Here is a 23,483-nt window from a genome sequence, read left to right as displayed (position 1 = left end):
CCCGCCGCACCTCCCCCAGCTCGGTGACTGGTACCTCCTGGGTCTGGGGGGGCACCCAGGGTCCCTCTGCAGCCAATTGCTGAACCAAGGGGGCACAGGCAAGGGGGCCCAGTGCACTCCCTGGCAGACCTGGAAGTGGACCAGAAATGCTTCCAATCCACTTCTGAGTTCACCGCTGAGCATGCGGGGGGGGAGGGGGGGGCACGCTCCTGTGGGACCCTCCATCTGCCCCAGCATCACAGCATTCACAAGTCGTGGCTGGGACCTCAAGGTATGTAAAAAAAAACCAAAAAAAAACCAAACATTTAAAGCTGTGTCTATGTCCGAATCAGCATCGAATCTTCAGATTTGAATTCAGCCAAATCGAATCAGGGACAGCGATCTGAATCAATGAATCAAATCACTGTCCCCAATTCTGGCCAAATCCAAATTGAATACAGCCCATTTCGCACACCTCTAGTATCTAGCAGAAAAGATGGAAGAAGCCAGATAAATTTTGACATTGGCTTTCTTGGATATTTCAGAAAGTCCAACCCTCTGCTAACTTTTAATTGGATAAATAATCTCAGTTTACATTTGTCAAAAGTGAAATAAAATGCTGAAGTGAAAAGGAAATGCAATTTATGAGCCTCATTGTTAGTGTTTTGGGGGATATTTTTCGAAGAAAAATCAGTAGAAGGTGCTCTGAGGTGCCAGGCGCCAGCCTGGTGACTGTGCTTTATAGCCCTACAAAACTAAATTACAAACTTTGTTAATATGCTTGAATGATGATACAGTGATCACGATCTAAACCTAAGATTTCTAACATATTGAAAGCCTTGTGTCTGGTGAAGGGTATAGAAGTATTTTGAGCCACATATACATAAAGAAGCATAATTAGTTCTATTCGACTGTTAATCAGACATGCATTTGGTGTTTCGAAAACAAATTACTGCTGTTCCACACTAGGTGATGCAAGATTTCGTTAGAGAGTGCTGTTCTCGTGATCTTTAATACAAAAGCAGTGGGCAATCAAAATACTGGCTGTATTACAAGCCTGTGAAACTATTGCAGATGCTTCATAATTTGGGCTGGTTTTCACTTATGAAATAGATGTCGACAGACTTAGACATCTGAATGCCAATGAAGGCTATAAATTGGATGGTTGAAGAGTTAAATGAGGGATCAGAGCAAACCTGCTTTACATAAGTTTTGCCACATCATTTTAATGGTAAACTATTTAACTGACCCAAACCAGATTCCCATGTCCCTCGTAGTAGCCGTCATTTTAGAAATGCTACTGCTCTTATCTTCAAGGCAGGCTCACATATTTTTAATAGGCCATGGCTTGAATTACTAATGTTTTCATCAGCCGGTGTAAAATAAATCCATTAGTCACAGTGTCCTTCATGCGATAATGATGTTTAGAGCTCATTAAAAAGTAATTGTAACCACTTTTCCCTACTTTATCAGCAGGATTCAGCTGGTGATTTGATGATCAGAAGCATCCAGCTGAAGCATGCTGGGAAATATGTCTGCACGGTGCAAACAAGTGTGGACAAGCTATCGGCTGCTGCAGACCTGATTGTAAGAGGTATTTGAATTTTGTTGCTGCTGCTGTTGTAAAATTATTTGTTGTGCTACCTGCTGCTATTCGTAAGACAATGTGTGGGCTCAGAGCGAATCCCAGTGTCTTAGTAATTACTGTAAGAAATGAGCTCTGAGAGGTACTACACAGTACCTTCCCAAAGCGTACATAGAAATATACTTTACACATGCATGTATATACAAAGTATGTGCATGTGTGTGCACATACACACACGTGCATGTACGTATACGTGTGTGTGTATACATGCACACTCACACACACACTCTATATACTATATATATACATATATAGATATAGAACATATATATGTGTGTGTGTGTGTATATCTACATGCACACTCACACACACACACACACACATATATATATATATCTATATCTAGATATAGATGTAGATATAGATATAGCTATAGATATAGATATCTTCCTTTGGGGGATAATGTGTGTGCACATATAGATAAGGTTCTTCGGGTAAATGTGAGATCTTTTATTAGGCCAACTAAATAGTTGGAAAAATTGTCCTTTGCAAGCTTTTGGGCACAAGCACCCTTCCTGAGGCATAGGGAGAGTCTGTCTATCCCAGATCTGGTGTGATTTAGTAAAATCACAACTGTGGTAAAGTTCAAAATTAAAATCCTACTGCATTGTATGTAGATGATCTGTTAATATGACCTTTCATTTAAATGCTTTATTTTTTTCCCATTCTGGATAGTGAGCATGAGTATTGCCTGGAGTCAGTGTTCTGGGGACTTGTGAAAAAAATTAAGAGTTTCAGCTAAACCAGAGGGTCACTAAGGAAGACCGTCTTAATCACACAAGATACTGAGCACCTACAGTTCCCACTGACCTGAGCAGCTACTGATGGTGCTTGTTACTTCCCAGGAATAGATCCCATGTCCCAAAGGCTATATCTGCAACCTACATCAGTTACTTGCTTGGTTAAATAGTGTCAGAAAAGAAGTCATAATCGTAGACCAACAGGATTCTTCTTCTCTGCAAACTTGTTCAGTCAGGTTGGCTTTATGCAGTTTGAAGAGAAGCTTGCATTATGATCATCAAAGGGAAGTGCTTAGCATTCATTGTTACCTGTGTGCAATGAACATCTTGCTTGAGGAATTGTAATGTTCACCCCTTTAAGAGTGGGAAAGTTGAAATTCTTAGCAAATGCAATGTAGAGGCAATGGCAGAGTCTAGAAGAGCAGAGTTTCTCAGTCTGTTCTTTGTGAGTTAAATGATACTGTTGCTGCTATGAACGTTACCTCCATTTAATGAGGATGATGCCCAAATCAGCCATTAAGGACCCATAAATTAGAGTACTAAATTAGCAGTAATTGAAGCTCTTAAGGGATATTGTACCCTTCCTTTTATGGGTAATACTGTTAAAGAGACCCAGAAATTAGTAAGCACCATTCTTAAAAGAACATAGTTTAAGGAACCAAGCAACACAGTAATTTAGCTCTTACGTTCCTAAATTCTGAATTTCTCTATATTAAAATGCTGAGCTTTTGGAAGCATTTAGCTCCACCTGTCGGAAGGGTGATCATAATATTCATGGTTTCTCCTCCTGAAACTACAGGCACATGCTGATGGCAGGTGTTGATGGAATGGCATGTGCCAGCTCATTGAATCATTATCTGCAAGGGCATGTGTGAAGTTAAAACTCATTAATTGCTATAACTGATATTCCCCGTCTAATAGATAAAGCTGCTATGCACAGCCCCAGGGAACTGAAGTATTTCCATTCCATCACTGTTTCATATTTTTTGTCAGTGCGTCATTTCAGATAAATAGCTTTCCTCAAACATTTCAAAACCGTCTACTGATGAGAGCTGGTTGAGTAACTTCCTTAGGACCAGATCTGAAAACAAGAACATGATTCTCACAACAAAATGACCACAGCAATAGTAGAGTGTCACATTTTTATTCCCCACAAAAGCACCAGTTTAAGACATTTCCCTCCAGGTCTGTTGTCCTGTGACTTCTCTGTTTGCTTTTGTTGGTCCTGCTCCCTGTGCTCTGAAGAAGTGCCATTTCTTCTTTGCTAACTACAGTGGTCTTACAAAAATTAATCATTTGAAAAGCCTGGGGGAAAGAAAATACGGAGCTGTGACACACGGGAACTTTTTGTGTAAGAGCGGCAGAAGAAGAAACAGAGTCATTCATTTATTGATAAGGGTTTATTTATGCCACACAGGAAGATAAAAATGTTGTAAATGGGATAATTTTGCCTGAAATTTAAGCCACAGCCTGAAACCCTTTATCTAACCTAAGAGCAGTATGAAGCCAAATATTCGTTCTTTTTTTTCCCATTTTTGCAGTTCTGTTTATTTTAGGATAGCACCTCTGTGCATATCACTGAATTAACCTAACAATATTACTTTTTATGCTTCTAATAAGTGTGCATTTTTGCATTTGGAAGAATAATGATCAAAACTGTGAGGCAGTCAATCCACTAAGTAGTTGCCAAGCAGCTTGTGAAGGATAAATTGAAATTTCCCATCTGAAATGTAACCCTATTGTCCAGCTAGCGATGGAGAATTGAACAAGCTAACTGTTTAATAAGGTTGTATTATGTGATCATTTTCCCCCTGGCATTTTCCTCTGATAAATTAGATGTGACTAGACCTGACGGAGCTCCCATTTAAACTCAGGATGTTGGAAGGTTTTAGGATTCTAATGATACATGAAAATCTACAGCTCCCCGGAGGGCTGAGGGTGGCAAAGTGAATTCTGAAGGGCAGGGAAGAGGTAGTCTTTCCTCTTCTTTCCACATGCCTCTACCAGTGATAGCTATGGCCACATAAGTATGATAAGGGGCAGAGAGAAATATATCCTCTAAATGACATAGATCTTTATAAACCAAAGCCAGTTCTTTAAATCCAGCATCCTATATATAGCCATCTAGTGGAAAATACCAGTGCTGTGTGCCTCATGCAGCATACTGCACTTAAGATAACCAAGCTGCCTCATCTTTTGGCCTCTGAATGGATTACACCTTGTCATTCTTCTGGTTTTGTAATGCATCTGAAATAAATTATCTTATTCCCCTTACTAAGTACATAAGTCCATCTAATAAAGTGAGTATAGAGGGGAATGTGATGAGACCTCTAAGTTGCACGCTTATATAAGAAACAATGGGCACGTCTACTCGAGACTTTTACTATGGAGCCAACTAATAAACTCCACAGTGAAATGTCATGTCTGCACGTGTGATGCTATTATAATTAACTCCACCATAGGATAATACTGCTAGACACAAGTTCTATCCTACGGCAGAGTTATTTACGCTTCTGCAACGCATGCGTAGGTGCTGATAGGGCTGACTGCGGCATGAGGGTGCTACAGTGCAGGGGCTACTTGCCTCCCAGCTAGCCCCACGCTGAAACACCAGTATGCCCCAGCCAGCCCCTCTGCAGCATGTTGAGCTGGGTCGGAGCAGCCCTGAGCTGGCAAGCTGACCCTCCAGACCCTCTGCCAGCTGGGGCTGCTCTGCCCCAGCTCAACTTGTGGCAGTCCCAGGCACACATGCAAATGTTGCTCTTGGGAGCAATAAACTACAGCACAAACTGCACCGGAGTTTATTGCTCTGCCGTAACTGCACGTGTAGATGTTCCCAGTGGGAACATAGTTGGGCTTGGAAACACTGGGATCCTGCCACTGTCTTTAATAGACTGTGATTGAAGCCTGTAATCTATGCAGTATCATCCATTTTTCACAAACATACCTATCTCACCCAGTCAATAAAATGTCAGTAAATTGCAGTTCTGGCTGATTTTTTTTCTCCCTATCCCTAGATTCCAAGTGAAGCAGAGGACATTTCTTTCCTAATATATGCAATATGACGTGATGATGTTTGTTTTCAACTGTATGTATATATTTTTTCCTGTAGGTCCACCAGGCCCACCTGAAGCTGTGACAATAGATGAAATCACTGACACCACAGCTCAATTGTCCTGGAGGCCAGGAGCAGATAATCACAGCCCCATAACTATGTACGTCATTCAAGCAAGAACCCCATTTTCTGTGGGGTGGCAGGCAGTGAACACAGGTAAATGCAGCACTCGGTAGCAATGGAAGTAGGTTATGCTATGAAAGTATTCTTTTGCCATAAAGCATGATCAGTCAGTAGAAGTGTAAAGTACGGCTAAAGTTAACTATGCAGCCAGAAGCCAAGGGGTCACTTTAGTGGCCCCAGTAAACATATACAGTTCTTCTAAACTTGTTTCAAGATTTGCCGAGCAAAAGAATTCAAGTGCTGTCAGTGGTATAACTCAGTTTTTCTCATGAATTTTTATGTTCTGTATTTTTACAAGAAGAATTTGTTCTCTCCTTTCAGTTATTACTTGCTGCTACATTGGGGATATACAGCAATGTTCTGCAAAGGCATGCTTCAAATGATGGGCAGTATTATCTAATATGCCTTCTCTTTAGGTGAAATTGTTTTCCCAGCAGAGGAAATGTAAATACCACTGTATAATTTTTCATGCTTACAGATGTTAATTTGACTCTGCTAACTATTGAGTGAGGCACAGTTTATAAAACAGAAAGTATCTTGAATTTGAAATGATACAATATGTGGATAAAGCCTTTGCTATATACATAAGTTACTTCTTTAAGCACTTTGGTATAGTCAAATTGATATAGTCCACGCTGCCCCTAGTGTTGATGCACTAACACCAGTATAGATGTGTTTTTAATGGTATAGCTATTCCAACATGGGAAGGTAAATATGCCATACTAGTATAAGGTATCTTCATACCAATATAATAGCATCCTACTTTTGCACCAATACACCTATATCTATATGAGTACAAATAAATCACGCAGGTAGCCAAACTAGGTATATAATAGTGTCTCGTTCTTCATTCTTCTTCATTTGAGTCCAGAAAGTACTTTACAAGATGGGACAGGATCACAATAGCCACGGAGAGACAGGATCACTATTGCTGGGGAGGAGGAGGTGGGGGACCTGACATTCAAAGCTCATCTAGCATGCTAGTGGCCAAGCCATGAGCAGAACCCATATCCCCAGAGTCCCAGGCCGGTGCTCCATTCTTTGTATAGCGCTACAGAAAATGTGCAATTCGTTATGTTTGAAAGAGGCATGATCAGGATGCAAGCAGGGAGGATGTAAAGTTTTGTTTTGTTGCATTTTGTTTTAACTGTAGCTTTCCTTGCTGTAGGCACGTTACTTGTGTGCAGCCTTCCTCACTTTCCCAAGAGCTAACAAAATCTACAAATAAGAAAGGAAGTGGATGGCTCAGTTATGCTGTTCTCACTCACTGCATTCAAGCTAGTCCCCCTTGTTCTAAAGGCTTTAAGATGCAGCTTGTTGCTCAAGTGATCACTGCTATTAAATGACTGAATCTAATTGTTTCCAATGGCTAAAACCCCTCTCCTGACCTGCGGACGTCTTTTAGTTCCAGAGATCATTGATGGGCGAACCTTCACCGCAACGGTGGTGGGCTTAAACCCTTGGGTTGAGTATGAATTCCGAGTGGTGGCAGCCAATCTTATTGGGATTGGGGAACCAAGCAGACCGTCAGAGAAAAGAAGAACAGAAGAGGCTCGTAAGTAGCTGCGGGGAAACCCCTGAAAGTCTTGTCAAAACAATACTTTTTCAGAAGCTTTAAACTCTCTAGGATGAGGGTGAGACATCCTTCATTTTCCTTCTGTCCCTGGCATGGCATTCACAAGCTGCACACATAAATAGAAACGATAGCGCTAATAAAACAAATGAGAAATGAGAGGGGGTTTGTTTATCAGACTTTACGAGTGAAGGATGATTAGACAGACTTCCCCATTCCCATGTCCTGCATAGCCTTTATAGCAGGGCATTTAAAGGCAGGGCTCAGTTCAACTTCCACTAAGGTACAATGGATCAGAGATGTGGATCAGGATAGTAGTTCCTGCGCTGTCCCTGTGTAGGGGGTTGGACTAGGTGGCCTTTGAGATCTCTTCCAAACCCTGTAATTCTGTGATTCAACCGCAACTCTCAGGAGTGTCGGGTATGCTTTGTTTATATAAGCCTGAAGATGAGAGAAGCTATTCTGATTTATTGTTATAATCAGCTATCGTTATAGGGCAGCCTTTGCACTCCCTTGATCCAGGTCTGTTTTATGGCCTTCAGCAAAATGTAGATGGCTGGGGATCTGGGCTGTAGCAGTGCCGGAAATCTCAAGCAGTGAGGGCTGTGGTTGCACCCTTGGTCTGTCCCTACCTTCCAGCACCAGTGCAGTACATCTCTTGCACCAAGACTTAAAAGGGGGGCTTTGAAGACAGCTCTGTGGATCCCTAAAATCCCTGCATTTTTGACAGCCTCTTACAGCTTCTTTTGTCCTTTGATCCAAGCATAAAGTGGTCAGAGGAGGTGGGCAGGATCCTCATCCAGATACTTATTGCTTTAGCTACATGTTAAATTTTATAGTTCTTGCTTTGTCTTGATTCACACAAAAACGACTGTGAGATTTGGCCCTAAATTAGATTTGCTCTGGTTTTGAAAGTGAATCAAATGGGTTCTTTGAACTGCAAAATAATCATTTGTGTTTCCAGTGATAACCTACTCTCGCTTTTTTTTTTTCTCCTGCAGTTCCTGAAGTCACCCCAGCTAATGTCAGTGGAGGTGGAGGGAGCAAGTCAGAGCTGGTCATTACATGGGAGGTAAATGAAGCTTAAATATGCATCTGTGTTATGGTACACAGCCACTTACCTGGTTCTGATCTACACTGGTTTTATCCCAGTGTATTTTCACAGACTCTGGTGGAGTTACTCTTGACTTTTATCTCTCTATAAAAAAGCAACATTCAGTCATCCAGTTTAGCCAGATAAATACAGTCCATTCTTTCAAGACCCCTCCCAGGCAACAGACCCAATGGAGACCCATTTGTGCAAGGGGTGGAGCTGCCAGCAAATGGGCTATGTAGGGCACGCGAGCTCAGTTCTGCACTGACAGAGTAGGTAGTAAGAGTAGAGGTGGCAAGCCATGCTTGGGCTGGAAGAGGGAGTGGGTTTGGGGAATGGATCCTGCGTTAAGGACCTGTAAGGCCTGCACAGCAGGACTCCTGCTCCTCTGTACATCTCCTATTCAGGTAAGCCTGGTGTAAAAATTATCTTGCTGCGAGGCACCAACTTACTCTGGAGCTGTGGACCACTGTTACAAGGACTTCAGCCCTTGCGCTTTAGGCTTCATCTCTACAAAGCCTTTGGCTACCCAAATTTCCAGTGGCAGACAATAGCTGACACTGCCAACCCGCTAGAGTACGTACCTAGGCACTGTGGGCCTTCTAGCGCAGCTCCACTCAGCAACTTGCCGTAGGGCCCAAGGTGTACGCTGAGAAAGCACCACCATCGGAAAGGATCGTGTCAGCCATAAAGGTGCAGGAGGGTCTGCGTGTGCTTTCTGCTTGGTACTGGGTGGTGGCAGAAGCCTTACTCTGCTCAGCAGAGGCAAAGTAACTGCTGGCAGCTGAGGGGGTCCTGCCACCGCAGAAGAACTTGGGCTATGAACAACACACCAAGATTTTCTGACAAAACTGGAGAAATGTTGGCAAAACTCTATAGTGTAGACTAAGCATTAGCTTTGTTAAATAACAGCAAGCGATCTGGAGGTCTATAATGGTGCAGCACATTAAGTGCTAACACAAGCTTTATTTCACTCAATCACAAAGGCAGCAGAAGATGATAACACAGATGAAAAATGCTTAATATTCTTGAAGGCAATTGGGGCTGAGTGTTAGCTGCTTTGTTGGCACTTACTTTCATATGGCAGGGAAAGGTATTTGAGGTTCAAGTCTTTTCCTTGTCATTAGCTCCATTAGATTTCATGCAGCCCACATTTAGTACTACTTCTGAGCACCCTGACAGACGTGAGTATTTTTTAAGGTCATTAGAAACCTTGCTACACAGCTCAGCATGTGGAATTTCATCCTCCCTTGGACTAATTAGTTCCACCGCGTCTCTTACAGATTCTCAAAGACGTTTTAAAAACGTGTCTTCGAGAAATGTCAGGAACGTCAGGCATGACTTTGAACCTTTTGAATCATTTGCAAGAACCTTAATTTAGGTTCCTCTAAAATGATCAAAATTGTAATATTTTTCTAGAATTATTTTTAAATCCATAAATGATTGAGTAGAAAGCAGTCATAGAAAGTCATTTTTCTTTGGCCCCAATTTACACATTGGACATACTTAAGTCCCATTTACTTTGGTGGGATTTAAGCACATAATTAAGAACTGTCCTGCATCAGGTTACTGAATCGGGACATTTATTTCCCATACTCCTTTTCCAATTAAAATATAAGACTAGGTAATTGCGGCCTGAACAAAAGTGACCTGAAGGTGACACCACTTCTCCTAGACATGACATATCATTTGCCTGCCATTCTCCATCATATTTATGACAAGTCACTCACTGGCATCTTACATTTTTTAATATGGCTCATGTTATACAAGATCTGAATGCTAAATACATGTGGTTTTTGTCAGCTTGCATAAGCAACGGAGCGACATGTCGATACAGCTGTGCAGGCAAGGTTGGGAGTTGCTCTGCAGATCTCATTTACTTGGGATATGCAAAAGTGATGGGTGCTGTAGAAAAGTCTAATACGGGTAGACAGTTGTGCGTCAAGCAAAACATGGCTCAGAATATTTTATACAGGGACTCACATAGGACTTAAGAGAACGAGGAGCTGCTTTGCATATCTTAAGTCAGTAGACACGCTGGCTAATTATTAGCTGTTTGTGCTGAACTACCGTTGTTTTCTGTTTTGGAAATGCCCTTTAAGATGGAGGTGGTTTCAAGACAACAGTCAAGCAATGGAAAGCATGCAGGAAATCAATCTGTGCTATAGCTGCGACTGCTGATTTTTCTGTGGTCTGCCTTACAGACGGTGCCCGAAGAACTACAGAATGGAGGTGGCTTTGGTTATGTGGTGGCCTTCAGACCATTTGGCACAGTGAGCTGGATGCAGACCGTAGTAGCTTCTCCTGATGCCTCTAGATACGTGTTTCGAAATGAGAGCTTGCCCCCGTTCTCTCGCTATGAGGTGAAAGTGGGAGTGTACAACAATAAAGGAGAAGGCTCGTTCAGTCCCGTCACGGTTGTATATTCTGCAGAAGAAGGTACAGCATTTTCTTCCTTTGTACTGTCCTGAATTGTGATTTGTGAGACTTGCTAACTGTTTTTGAAAGGGTTTAGTATCTACTCTGACACATCCTTTGGTATTTAATCCTTGCTGTGATTCATAATAAATGGCAAGTCACGACTAATTCTTTTGATAGTCATTAACATTAATCATAATGAAATCTTTTGATATTAATAGGGATGTAATATGCAATCTCAAAAGAATTCAGCTGAGATTTAGTATGAATTAATGTCCACTGATTAGAAAATGTTCCCCCTTGTCCCAATTACAATACACAGTGCCCTAGGTAAGTTTAGCAATGACATCTTATTATTTCTTACACAGTGAGGTGAAATCTTACAAAGGGCTGGAAACAAAAATTTGGGTGGCGTGACTCCATCCTCTTGTAGTGAGGAATAAACCTGAAGCTGGTAACTAAGCTGAGCACAGAGCTAACGTATAGGTATATCTTTTTCCCCATTTGTGCATTTAGAGCCCAACAGAGCTCCGACTGGCGTCTTTGCCAGAAGTCTCTCTGCTTCAGACATTGAAGTTTCTTGGGCTCCTCCACGTGAGAATCAGAGTAAAGGAAGGATCCAGGGTTATGAGGTATGAAATGCAGTTCCAGGCTGGAATAGGTCCAGTGCTGATCATCGATGATGTCTATTAATGGAGAGTTCTCTAAACAAGACCTATTACGCTGCCGTTGCAGCATAATGATGGACCAACTCAGTTCTTGCTTTCTGATGGTTTGGGATTCTGGTTTTAAGGTACCAGGTTAGACAGCAGCCCTCCCTGAAGACTTGTGGAGAGTGCAAGATCCTGCAGTCAGGGTCGTTAAGTGAAAAACCGAGGTCTCTACATTGTTTTGTTTTCTCCTGTTGCAGCAATCAAAAATACTGACCTCTGAGTTTATGGACAGAAACCAGCATTTCCAATTATTGTGGTCTTTTCTAAAATGGAAGAAAAAAAGCAGGATTTACAGAGATGAGCCAGAACATTGTCCTAATGAGGTTTTCACTTCCAGGATGGTGAATGGCCCCTTTCCATTTGACAGTAATTAAGGTCATGTTAACCAGACAGATAAACTTTACATTATTAACCTCAGGATTTCACTAACTGCAGTACCAGGGCTATAAAGAATCAAGACATGGATAGGCTCAATTATATTAAGTAGGTAAATATTCCCAAGTGATTCGCCACTAGTTGAGCTCTTGTAGTTGTTTTTGTTAGAAGAATTTGATAGTAGTATCAGCTATTTCTTTGGTGCACATGTGTTTATTTCCAAAGAATGAGCACAGACTCATTTCTCTGAACGTAGCAGGACTCAAACAATAGAAGGCAATATTTTTACCCACACTTCTAAGCCCCAGTCCTTCTGGCACGCTACCCAAAAGAGCGCGCACAGCTTTTTCTCAGCATCATGCTACAAGTCGTTCTCTAGCTGTGATGCTTCTATCTTCTCTCTGTTCCTCTGCAGTTTTCCTTATGCTTTTGTACACACACATACATGCACACTCATACACACACACACGCACACACACACAGCCCCATCCAAGACCAAACCCAGTGCTCAGCTTCTAATGAAATCACTCATATAGCTTCAGTATCCAAACCGGCGATTGTGCAGCTGTGTTATAAGCAGTTGCTCCTATTGTTTCAAGCCGTCCTGTTCCATGAAGAAGCCAAATTGCCTCTTCTGTTTACCCTGAATTTAGGGCAGCTGTTGCACCTGCTAGCTTGAATAAGGTTAACAAAATGCAGCAGAGGAGAAAGTGGCAAGGTTTAGGGTTTGTCTATGTGGCAGTCATTGCGGTTCATACTCAAGCTCACTAAGTAGACATACACCTGCAAAGATGAATAACTCTGTGGGTAACACTGAAATAATTCCCCTGAGTATTTCATTTACTGCAGTACCATGGCCATAAGGAATTAAGACCTAGACAGGTTTTGTTATGTTGTACTTAGGAGACAAGTACACCTGTTCTGTTTTTCAGGTTCGATACTGGAAGCATGATGAGAAGGAAGAAAATGCTAAAAAAGTCAGAACTATTGGTAATTGGACATCTACAAAAATTGCTAACTTGAGAGGCAGTGCATTGTATCATTTAGCTGTGAAGGCGTATAACACTGCAGGGACAGGCCCGTCCAGTGCCACAGTCAACGTCACTACCAAAAAGCCCCGTGAGTACCTCTTGTGACAGAGTACAGTCTGACGCTGGTAGACCAGCAAGTAATAACCTTTTGAGATTTTCAGAGTCAAAGGTGCCTTGACATTTTTCTTTGGCTGTGTTCTTCCTGCGGAAATTTGTGGGAGACAAGTTGGTGGGGGGAAGGGGATGGAAAACTTGCTTTGTTTTGCTTGTTGTATGTCTCTTCAAGCAAACGGCATGCAAAACTGGAAGGCATTGCCATGCAGGGAAGTTAAATATTTATCTGGTCATTCATGAGGGGCAGCTCTTCTGGTCACGAGCATGTCAAGCAACCAACTGGATCTGTGTTCATTCGGGGCACTGTGTTGTGTCAGACCTTTGCTGACCTTGAAGATACAACTCAGTGCAACAGCTGGTTAACTTGCACAGGCTTCTGTGCATGCTCAGCTATGGGAGTGGAGGCCATGTAAGCACTAGGATGGATAAAGCCAAAAAACGTATTAACGTAATACCTTGTATGCTTTAATATAGCCCCAAGTCAACCTCCTGGAAATATCATATGGAATTCATCTGACTCCAAAATTATATTGACCTGGGATCAAGTAAAAGCACTGGATAATGAATCCGAAGTGAGAGGATACAAAGTGAGTCATTTCTTAGTGTGGACATCTAAGAATGGTTATTTATATTATCTGCCCCTCGATGCCTGTAGTGTGTGGATCTCATTGGTATGATACATCTGGCCCTGTACTGACACAGTGAATTTTGGGATAAGTATATAAATGAGTCAGGTTGATTTTTGGGTTTCTTTGTTACAAAGAGAAGTATGGTGGGTATCGTATTGTTTATACCAGGGGTTTTCAACCTGTGGTCTGCGGACCCTTGGGAACCACAGACAGTGTCTAAGGGGTCCACAAAAGATGACTATGATCAATTAAAAGTAAGTGAACACCCACACTTACAATTCATAGGGGTCCACACCTCCTTTAAAAAAAAATGTAGGGGTCTGCAAATGGAAAAAGGTTGAAAACCACTGTCTGGTGCTAAGCAAGAATCACTCTATGTCTTATTACACCACCTATTATAGCTTCTGAAATGAATACAACATCAGTTTGCCTTGGGGAGTACCCAGGAGGACTATTATGGGTTAAAGTAGCTAACTGTGAGGCCTACTAATAGGTCATTTCAATCCCAGAGATACTCACCATAGCCAAGGAAGATTTAGACTCCAAAGTACTTAAACAAAGGCTATGAAATAATCCTTGCATTATTTTTTGTACTTCTGCCATGCAGGGGTTATGAGCAGTTTGTAGCATGGATTGCTCCTGCCCTTGCTGGAAACTTGCCTGTGGCTGAAATAGGCTCAGCCATTTCATATAAGTATGCAAATTTTATTTGTAAAATCAAAGCCAAGAGAAAAGGAGTGAAGTCCTCATTAGTAGCAATTTGGGTAGGAAATTCTTGAGAGAAAAATCTTGGGCACAATTCAGCCCTGGAGTTTGTCATCTTAAACTAAAACTTAATTTAGTCCAATGAAAATGGAGATGGCAACTGCCAGCAGTTACACTGAGTGTTGGGCTTTGCAAAGTAACTTGAAATCATCAAGAAACTCACTGAGCTTAAGATTGTATTCGGAACATGAAGCTCAAACCAGGTTCATTTTCATTCATGAACCTGAACAAATACCATGCATGCAAATTGAGGAAGTATGGGTTGGATGAATGGACTGTAAGGAGGATAGAAAACTGACTGGATCATCGGGCTCAGAGGGTAATAGTCAATGGTGCAATGTCTAACTGGCAGCTGGTATCTGGTGGAGTGCTCCAGGGGTCAGTCCCGGGGCTGGTTCTCCTCAACATCTTCTTTAGTGACCTGAAAAATGGCATAGAGCACACCCTCAGCAAGTTCACAGATGACACTATGCTGTGGGGGTGGGGTGGGGGTAGTAGATATGCTGGACAGTAGAGTTAGGATTCAGAGAGACCTAGACAAATCTGAGACTTGGACCAACAGAAATCTGAGGTTCAATAAGGACAAGTGCAAAGTCCTGTACTTAGGACAGAACAAATCCCATGCACAGGTACAGGCTGGGGGCTGACTGGCTGGGCAGCAGCTCTACAGGAAAGGACCTAGGGGTGACAGTGGACAAGAAGTTGAATAGGACCAGCAGTGTGCCTCTGTTGCCCAAAAGGCTAATGGCATCCTGGACTGCATTGGTAGGTGTGTTGCCAGTAGGTCAAGTGAAGTGATTCTTCCCCTCTATACAGCACTGGTGAGGCCACATCTGGAGTACTGTGTCCAGTTTTGGGCACCCCACTACAGAAAGGATATGGACAAGTTGGAGAGAGTCCAGTGGAGGGCAATGAAAATGGCTAGGAGCTGGGGCACACGACTTCTGAGGAGAGGGTGAGGGACTGGGCTTATTTGGTCTGCAGAAGAGAAGACTGAGAGGGGATTTAATAGCTGCCTTCAACTCCCTGCAAGGGGGTGAAGAAAGGATGGAGCTGGGCTGTCCTCAGTGGTGGCAGATGACAGAACAAGGAGCAATGGGCTCAAGTTGCAGCAAAGGAAGTTTAGGTTACATATGAGGAGAAATTTTCTCACTAGGAGGGTAATAAAGCACCGGAACAGGTTACTCAGAGAAGAGGTGGACTCTCCACCCTTGGAGGTTTTTAAGACCCAGATTTTTAAGACAAAGTTTTGGCTGGGATGATATAGTTGGGGATAATCCTGCTTTGAGCAGGGGGTTGGAAGGCCTCCTGATGTCCATTTTCTATGATTCTGTGATCTCTGAAGAAATATGAATCACTATTGTATGGGCAAAACTCAGGATTTCCTCACAGTTGCCATCCCGTCAACAGTTTTGGTCATATTTTCACAAATATTCAAACCCAAAGTCAAATGGTAGAAAAGATGCTTTCATAACTCTTGTGAAAACAGACCTCATCTAGCAGCATCTCTGAAGTTTCTCTTTTTATTTAGTATTCCAGTTGCTCAACAACATGACAGTACTGGTAGCAGAGAATAAAAGCATCTTTTAAAAAAAGTATATTATATCTGATGTCTTGATTTATATCCTAAATTAGTTGAATTTCCAGATCTTAGGGAAAAAACCAGAAGGTAAATCAAAGAAGCAATTTATTCCAGGGAGCTGGTTGTGACACTGCATTGAATACACCAAACTAGTTTTTTGGAGAACAGCAATATGAAGTTTTGACATTTCTAAATAAGCCTCAGGATTTATTTTAGCTTGATCATTAGTATGGAGTAAGGTGACACTGAATTTGATGTCTCAGGTGGCTAGAATTGAGGAACGATGCTTATGAATCTTTCCAATTTAAGGAGACTAACATTCAGCTCCTTGCATTAAGAGGATATAAATTAAGGTGGCTTCATGCTATACGAGGGGGAAATTCAAAATGTAAAGTCCTTGCAGTGAAACTAATTGATTCTGAATAAGGAATGTATGTACCTAGGTAGCATTTGGTATAGAAGGGTTATCTATGATGAGAAGCCAGAGCAGAATCACCGTATTTTTTGCCTTTTCCAATCGAAGCTCTCTCCCTTCTGCCACCCCCTCCCCCAATATCCCGGTGAATAAAGAGCACAACAATGCCTGTTCTGATGACTGACCCATAAATTAGATTGCATTTTTGAAGTACACTGGCCTAGCTAGAGCTGGCTGCAAGGGAAAGCTGCTGAAATTGCTCCCAGCTGATGGGAAAATGAAGTTTAATCAAGCGGAGAGGCAGAGGTGCTCTGCTGATTTCAAAGGCCACTGCTGGGTGGCATGCAGCTTTCCGACACGGCTACATATCAGAGTACCAACAAGCACAGCTTCCACCGCGGGCAGCCGGCAGTTCCCAGTGGCTTCCCGGCAGCACAAAGGGAAGAGTTTACCAAGGTAGCTTCTCAGTGGCCCCGCATATCAGGTTCAGACCAGTGTTTCTGTAGGATATTGCACTTCTGACGCGATTAGAGACTATTCAGTGGAACCCAAGGGAAAAAATAAACCGGAATGGTAAATCTTCCGTCTGTTGGGGAGATCATCGTTTTAATTGCTTCTGCTTCCCCCGCGTGCTGCAGGTTTTGTACAGATGGAACAGACAAAGCAGTACATCTGTAATACAAACGAATAAAACATCTGTGGAGCTTTCTTTGCCTTTTGATGAAGATTACATCATAGAAATAAAGCCATTTAGTGACGGAGGTGATGGCAGCAGCAGTGAACAAATCCGAATTCCAAAGATAACAAGTAAGGATGTTGTCCTGTTTTATTTTGTGCTTGGGCCCATGGTTTTGTTGGAGGGGAGGGGGGCGTTGAGACCATGAAGTGCAGCACACAGTATATTGAGCAATGTTTCTGTTGGCTTCCTGTTTCTTGCATGCTTATGAGCTCTCAATAGCATACTTCGCATGAACAAAATGGCAATTTGCAACCATAAAGGACAGTTTTATATAAGCAAACTGAAGCAGTCAAGCAAAATAGAGGCAGGCAACTGATGCAGCCAGCACCGTATGTTGGCAGCTGTCTTTGCAGAGTGACAATAAACGAGATAGGAGCCTAAGTGACAGGGCTCCGGTTCAGTGCTGAGCTTTTCCACATTTTGTGGACATTCACCTCCAGGGGTTTGGTTTCACCCTCTCTCAGAAATAAACTACATTCAACAGTATAATCAGTGTTTAAAGTTTCAAGGCTCTCCCTCCCCCTCACCCCTTTCCATCCTTCTCTGGATTTTCTCATTGTTATTACTGGCCGTGATAGTCTCTTCGGTAGAAATCTATTAAATATATTGTTCCACCGCACTTCATGGCAAGAAAGTCTAAAATGTGGTGTATAGAGCTTATTGCTGTATAGGCCTACACTTAAATACAGGTATTTGCTTAGAGAAATGAGGTTTAATATCAATGCCGAGGATCAAATTTTCATTTTCAGTAGAGGAACAAATATCATATTACCTGAAAGGAAACCTGAGGTGGCTGAAGTTCTTCCAAGCACAATGCCTGATTAAAAGTTTAAGGAGGTTTTGGTTGCGGACTGTTTAATCAGATTCTTCCTTCCTACTAGAATTACTACTCTTGGGCATTCAGCGTGGTTAGCCACAGTGGGTACGTTTCTTTAGGAAGTTTGATCGGCCAAACTTTCATGCTATCTCATCATAAGGCTAGCGTAGGAAAATTCCCAGTCTTACTTCACACACTGACGAAACTTTGAGGAAATATCTAACATCTTTGGTCCTCATCCAAAATGACGTTGCACTCCATCTCATCGCCTGTTTGTTCCCCGTGCTGCTATTACTTGCATGTGACCTCATCATTGTCCTTAAACAGCATGCCACTTTTCATGCCGGCGGGATGAATCTTGCTGTCCTTACTGTTTCTTCTCTTCTTTTCTCAGATGCATATGCTAGAGGCTCTGGGTCTTCAACTTCAAATGCTTGTACGTTGTCAGCCATCAGCACAATAATGATATCCCTCACAGCTAGATCAAGTTTATGACAAAAATTACATGAAGGACTTCTTGTTTATAATATAAGCAACATTTAGCTAGTTGTTTTGAAGACACCCAGTACTAAGTAATATTGTGGTTCAAGTACATCTTACTACTGGAAAAAATGTTTTATGCTTCTTTAGGAATGGCATTATACAGTACTTCCTCAAAGCAAATATAGCTTTGTCTGAAGTTTCCTTGGAAACTCTGCAATGCACTGAAAACATCTGTAATATGATGTTACCAAAGCAGTTTACATATGTCCTTATATGCATATTTTTTATTATATATTTAGTGTTTTATAGAATTTTTTAAAGTTAACATATGATGTAGATATTAATTTTTCCTCTGCTATAAAATGCTATGGACGACATGATCATAAAAATATTGTTTGGAATTTTTTCTTTTAGGATGAAGCGTCCAAAGTTGTTTGCAGTAAATTGGTTGCAAATTTATTGTACAGTTTTACAAGGGTGTACATTGGCAGAACTGTTTAGGACTTGGTTCTTAACTCCAGGCAGCTGTATTTAAATGGCCGTTATGATGATTCTTACATTATATCAAGTGCTTTTAACATGCAGATTATTTTTTTCACTTTGGAACAGGTGACTAACCAAGGCAGATTTGAGGTAATTGTCCAGAACAGCTACAATCTTGAAAAATTAAATAGAATTTTGGTTGTTTGTGGACTATCGTACATATAGCCAATAATTTAACATCACATAGTGGGATTTCATTTTCCTGTATTGAAGTAGCTTTTTCTTTATCATAAGTAACATTAAATCAGATGTTAAAATTGTTGTTACTTTGCTGTAATCTCTTCCTCTAGTAGCATCAATCTAGTTATTACAGCAGATGAAGGACAAGAATCTGACCCTAGCTAGCCTGGTGAAAGTTGAGTGTAATTCCAGCTAAATTGGTGATGTTACTCTGGATATTTCACCAAGGACATTCTAACATAACTATGGCAACTCTAGAACTTCAAATGAATACCAGTTTTCTATGTTTCTTTTCCATGTACATTTTAAATGTGACCCGTCATTCTTCATAATTCAATTGCAATCTTAAATTGGTTTACATACTTGCATTTGGATCTAGGTGATTAACTGAATCTGAAAAATGTTTCTCATTGCTCATATGGCTTTCTCAAGTAGGATTTTTTTTCATGTTAAGTTTCAAGGTATCTTTGGGTGTATGGTCCCACAATAGTTGTGTGCTATAAAGTTTCTTTAGAAACTCTCCATAAAAGTCCAAGGTCTTAATAGAATCACATTGGGAAATGACAGCATCCACAGCAAAATAATTCTTCTTTAGAAAGGAAATGTTTATTACTATGGGGTTTTTTGTAAGTTCACACAGACGGCATAATGCTAGTAAAAAGGCTGGAATTTTCTATAAAACTTTTCAAGTTGAAATGCGCTGCAGTGGTTTATTATTATTATTTTTCCTGATAGCTTGAATTTGCCTGTAACTTGTCTTTTTTGCTTACAAAACAATACAAGTTAACTTTTAAACCTTCTCAATATATTTATTCAGTAACTCATAATCGGGATTCCACTTGTGTAAAAGTCAGGGGTGTTAACCAGAGAAATATTGTCAGTATTTCAAGCTGTGTTCCTTTCTTAGTTTGATATGGTTACTTCTATGTAAAAAAAACAAAAACAAAAAAAACACAAAAACCAGAAAATGAAACAAAAAAAAAAAAGCCTATGTAGTTTTCTCCCCGGTGTAAATGATATTTATCAGTGATCTAGCAGATGTAATCTTTTTTTAAAGGTATTGGTAATAAATATTCTGTCATTTGTAAAGATACTTGTCTTTCAGAAGCATTTGTCCTATGTCCCTGATTATAGCTTGTGACAAACTTCAACAATAGCGCTTACCTTCTTGGATTGTCCCTGACTGGAAAATGCAAAGTGAGAAGGGCCGTTGGAGTCCCACAGGCACTATGCGGAGGCAGAGAAATCAATTTACATGAAGTCTCTAGACAAATTCTGCTTCCTACAGTGACAAAAAGGTATCTGAGGACTGGATGAATTTTCGATGATTGAGTGCCCTTGCGTAGATAAGTGGCCCTTCAAAGCGCATGTTGACTGCTGTGGTATATAGTAGAGTCTATGCTGATTAAGAATACCAGTGAGAATCACATTTGGATATGGAAGGAAAAAGAGGGGTGGGGGGAAAGATGAAGCCACTCAAAAAGCCTCTTAAACCCTATGAAAGCTCAAGGGGAAGATGCAAGCTACAAAACTTGAGCGACAGGTTGCTCCAGTAGGAAGGAATTGCAGTCCAAGCACAGGTGTCCGAATTTCTGCTACAAGTTTGGAGGTAGGGCAAACACATTCTAGCAGTTGAGATTACCTTTCTTCTGGTCCTTTTGCGAAGATTTATACGCTACATCAGGATATGTCACCTTTACTAGATTCCTTTGACAGTATGCTCATCCGGTTCTCACTATGTATGGTCCCAATGGACTGTCACCTGGTAGATGCTATTGTGCGTCTTCCAATTTACATAGTGCCCTGGGCATCAGTACTGTATTTATCACCGTTGTTTCTGTACTATCATTTAGTTGGTGCTTTTGTGTGGTGAAGGGTTCTCTCTGATTCAGTTCTGTGGATGCCATCCATCATTTGGCATCTGAAATACCGTTGTGCTGGTTTTAGGACAATGGTAAGTCAGAGGCAGTATTCGAGCCATGAGTTGCCTATTTGGTTTTGCAGACTCAGTGCTCTCTTTGCTAGCGTGATTTCTGGAGCTGGATTTGTGTTCTGCTCCAGTTGTTGTACATGTTGTGGACTCCTGTTGCATTTACCAGCAAGCATGCCTCTCAAAATAGGATGGGGGAGAAAAAAAGACAAATCAGAGTTTGGGGTTGCTTGGAGCTTAAAAAGAAGCTGCTTGTTTGGTCACTACAGAATAGACCAAATTAACTCTCCAGGCACATCAAAAGGCTCGCTCTCCAGATAAAGGTCTGAGCTTTCCATGTAGAGCTTCCCAGTTTTATGCCAGTTGCTTTACCATACAGCAGAGCTCTTCTTAAGAACTCCAGCTTTATAATGCTTTGCTTAAAGGCTCTTCTCTACTAAGCAGGTAGAAGTATTCACAAAGCCTCTCACCTTCATGTAATGGTGCCCCCAGCAGAACTCAGTGCTGCAGCTGGTTCAGAATCGTAGATGCTAGGGTTTGAAGGGACCTCAACAGATCATCGAGTCCAACCCCCTGCCCTGGTTGGGGAGAGGGCGTGCAGAGAGAAGAGGTAGTAATGCAGACACAGTTTGCAGACACCTGGTATCCACCAGCTGGAAGTTGTGCCCATGCCACAGCTGGGGGCTTGTAGAAAGAGGTGGAGGCATGGGTGCAGCTGCTTAGCCCCAGCATGGGATGAGAAAAGTATCCCACTGTTCACGTGCCACTGAAGCCACCTGGGCCAGATCGGACCAGGATCAGGTTGCTCCAACCCACAGCTTGTAAAGGGTTGCTGGCCATGCTATATGCCACATAGAGTCAGTGAAGAAATTTGAGTAATGGGATGACAGTACGACCCTTCTTGAATAATGCTGTCACTTTTACAGGTGCTAAGAACCTAGAGCATTTGTCCTGGTCTTGTGAAAATCTTTAGCTATTCTCTCCTTTTCATGAAATATATGCAAGTGTTTGTGTAATTTCCTAGCGATGCACACCACTTGTCAATAATACTAAAACTCCAAAGATTGTCTTTAATTTTTATTTGAGACATTAATCAGAAAGACAAATATTTGTTCAAACACAAGAGCTTAATATGCCTTTCTTTCGTGTTTGATCACATTTTCTGGTGGTAGCGCTAGTTTGACTGGTAAGTGCAGTTCCTAATCACTGAACTTACAGTACTGTAATGCAAAAAGGACTTAAATACATTGCATAATCCCTGCGGTAGCCTTCTAGTACAGAGAGCTGAATAAATGAAAGACAGCTAGATTTAATATTCTCGTATATAAAGATACTTAAAGGCATGGAATGCATGCATAGGAAATATGTTCGCCTCTTCTATGTGTGAAGCTCTGTGAGGAAATGCACTGATTTCAGTCTGCCATAGCTATGCTTCTCAAATCCATTAAAATAACCTACAGAAAAGGCATTTAGGGCACTAAATACATGAATGGCTTCTATTAACTTTACTGGAGAGGGAAGTACACAGCTGTGTACACTGTATACAGCTGAGGGACTGGCTCATCTATTATTTTAATTTTTTTATTTTTCATAATACCTTAGCATCCCTAAGACAGGCCAGGACCTCATCATTTCTAAGCACTGCTCAAACAGAAAACAATTTACAAGTTACTTGTTGGGCCAAATAAAGCTGTTTACCACCCGCACGGGGTAGCCAGAGCACTGGCCCTGAACCGCACGAGGAAGAACTCTGCAGACAAGTTGCAAAACCTGGTCACCAAAAGCAAAACAAGTTCCAAGACAAAGTTGCTTATGTGGTTTTCGAGGTCTGGGTTTGTTTTACAATGTGGATTTCACAAGGTAGGTAACAGATAACAAGGGAAGCAACAAGAACGTAAAGTGAAAGAACAAACATTCGTTCAAAGTGCGCTCCCCTGGGCAACTGACAGCTGGGAATACGGTATATACTTTCTAGGACTGGGATGTCAAAGCATCTGAAGGGAGTTGACATGTAAGTGGGAGTTGGCTGCACTCCTGTGGGCAAGCCCAGAAATCCCAGTCAAGAACAGTGACGTTTCGGGGAGGTTTTTCATTTACCCACTTACACTTAGGGGCAAGGTTTCTAAGTGCCTTTTTTTTTCCAGTCAAGTGCAGTGGAGTGAGTTCACAGTGGCACTTTTCCTTGTGCACAGAGAGAGAGAAGCTGGTCCTATTCCGGTACAGGTGGGTGTGTTCCCAGAGGATACAGGTGCAATCTGCTAACCTAATGCAAATAAGCAAATGAAAAACGGGGCTTGGGTTGAAAATGTGGTGACCGATCATCTTTGTTTTCCTTATGTCTGCTTTGGGTGACCTCTGCCTTCACAATTATGGAGCCAGGAAAAGTGCCAATGTGCACAGAGAGAATCCTAAAATCCTACTGGTCTAAACCCGGTTCTTTTCCTGAATGAGAAAAATGATCCCCAAACCAGCTCAGTGGAA

General features: G+C 41.6%; 1 protein-coding gene across 1 annotated transcript in view; it reads left to right on the top strand.

Moving 5' to 3' along the window:
* The window catches only part of CNTN4 (contactin 4), a 575,590-nt gene extending 557,165 nt beyond the window's left edge, over positions 1–18,425 (top strand). The window contains 10 exon segments of the mRNA XM_006026697.3: positions 1,456–1,573; positions 5,477–5,635; positions 7,008–7,157; positions 8,177–8,247; positions 10,473–10,707; positions 11,203–11,318; positions 12,707–12,893; positions 13,394–13,506; positions 16,949–17,117; positions 18,261–18,425. Of these exon segments, the coding sequence (XP_006026759.2) occupies positions 1,456–1,573; positions 5,477–5,635; positions 7,008–7,157; positions 8,177–8,247; positions 10,473–10,707; positions 11,203–11,318; positions 12,707–12,893; positions 13,394–13,506; positions 16,949–17,117; positions 18,261–18,361 (1,419 nt within the window). The 3' untranslated portion in view covers positions 18,362–18,425.
* The last annotated feature ends 5,058 nt before the right edge of the window (positions 18,426–23,483 follow it).

The sequence above is a fragment of the Alligator sinensis genome, unplaced genomic scaffold (assembly GCF_000455745.1).
Source record: "Alligator sinensis unplaced genomic scaffold, ASM45574v1 scaffold984_1, whole genome shotgun sequence".
Taxonomy (NCBI): domain Eukaryota; kingdom Metazoa; phylum Chordata; order Crocodylia; family Alligatoridae; genus Alligator; species Alligator sinensis.
This window is presented reverse-complemented; position numbering and strand designations above follow the sequence as displayed.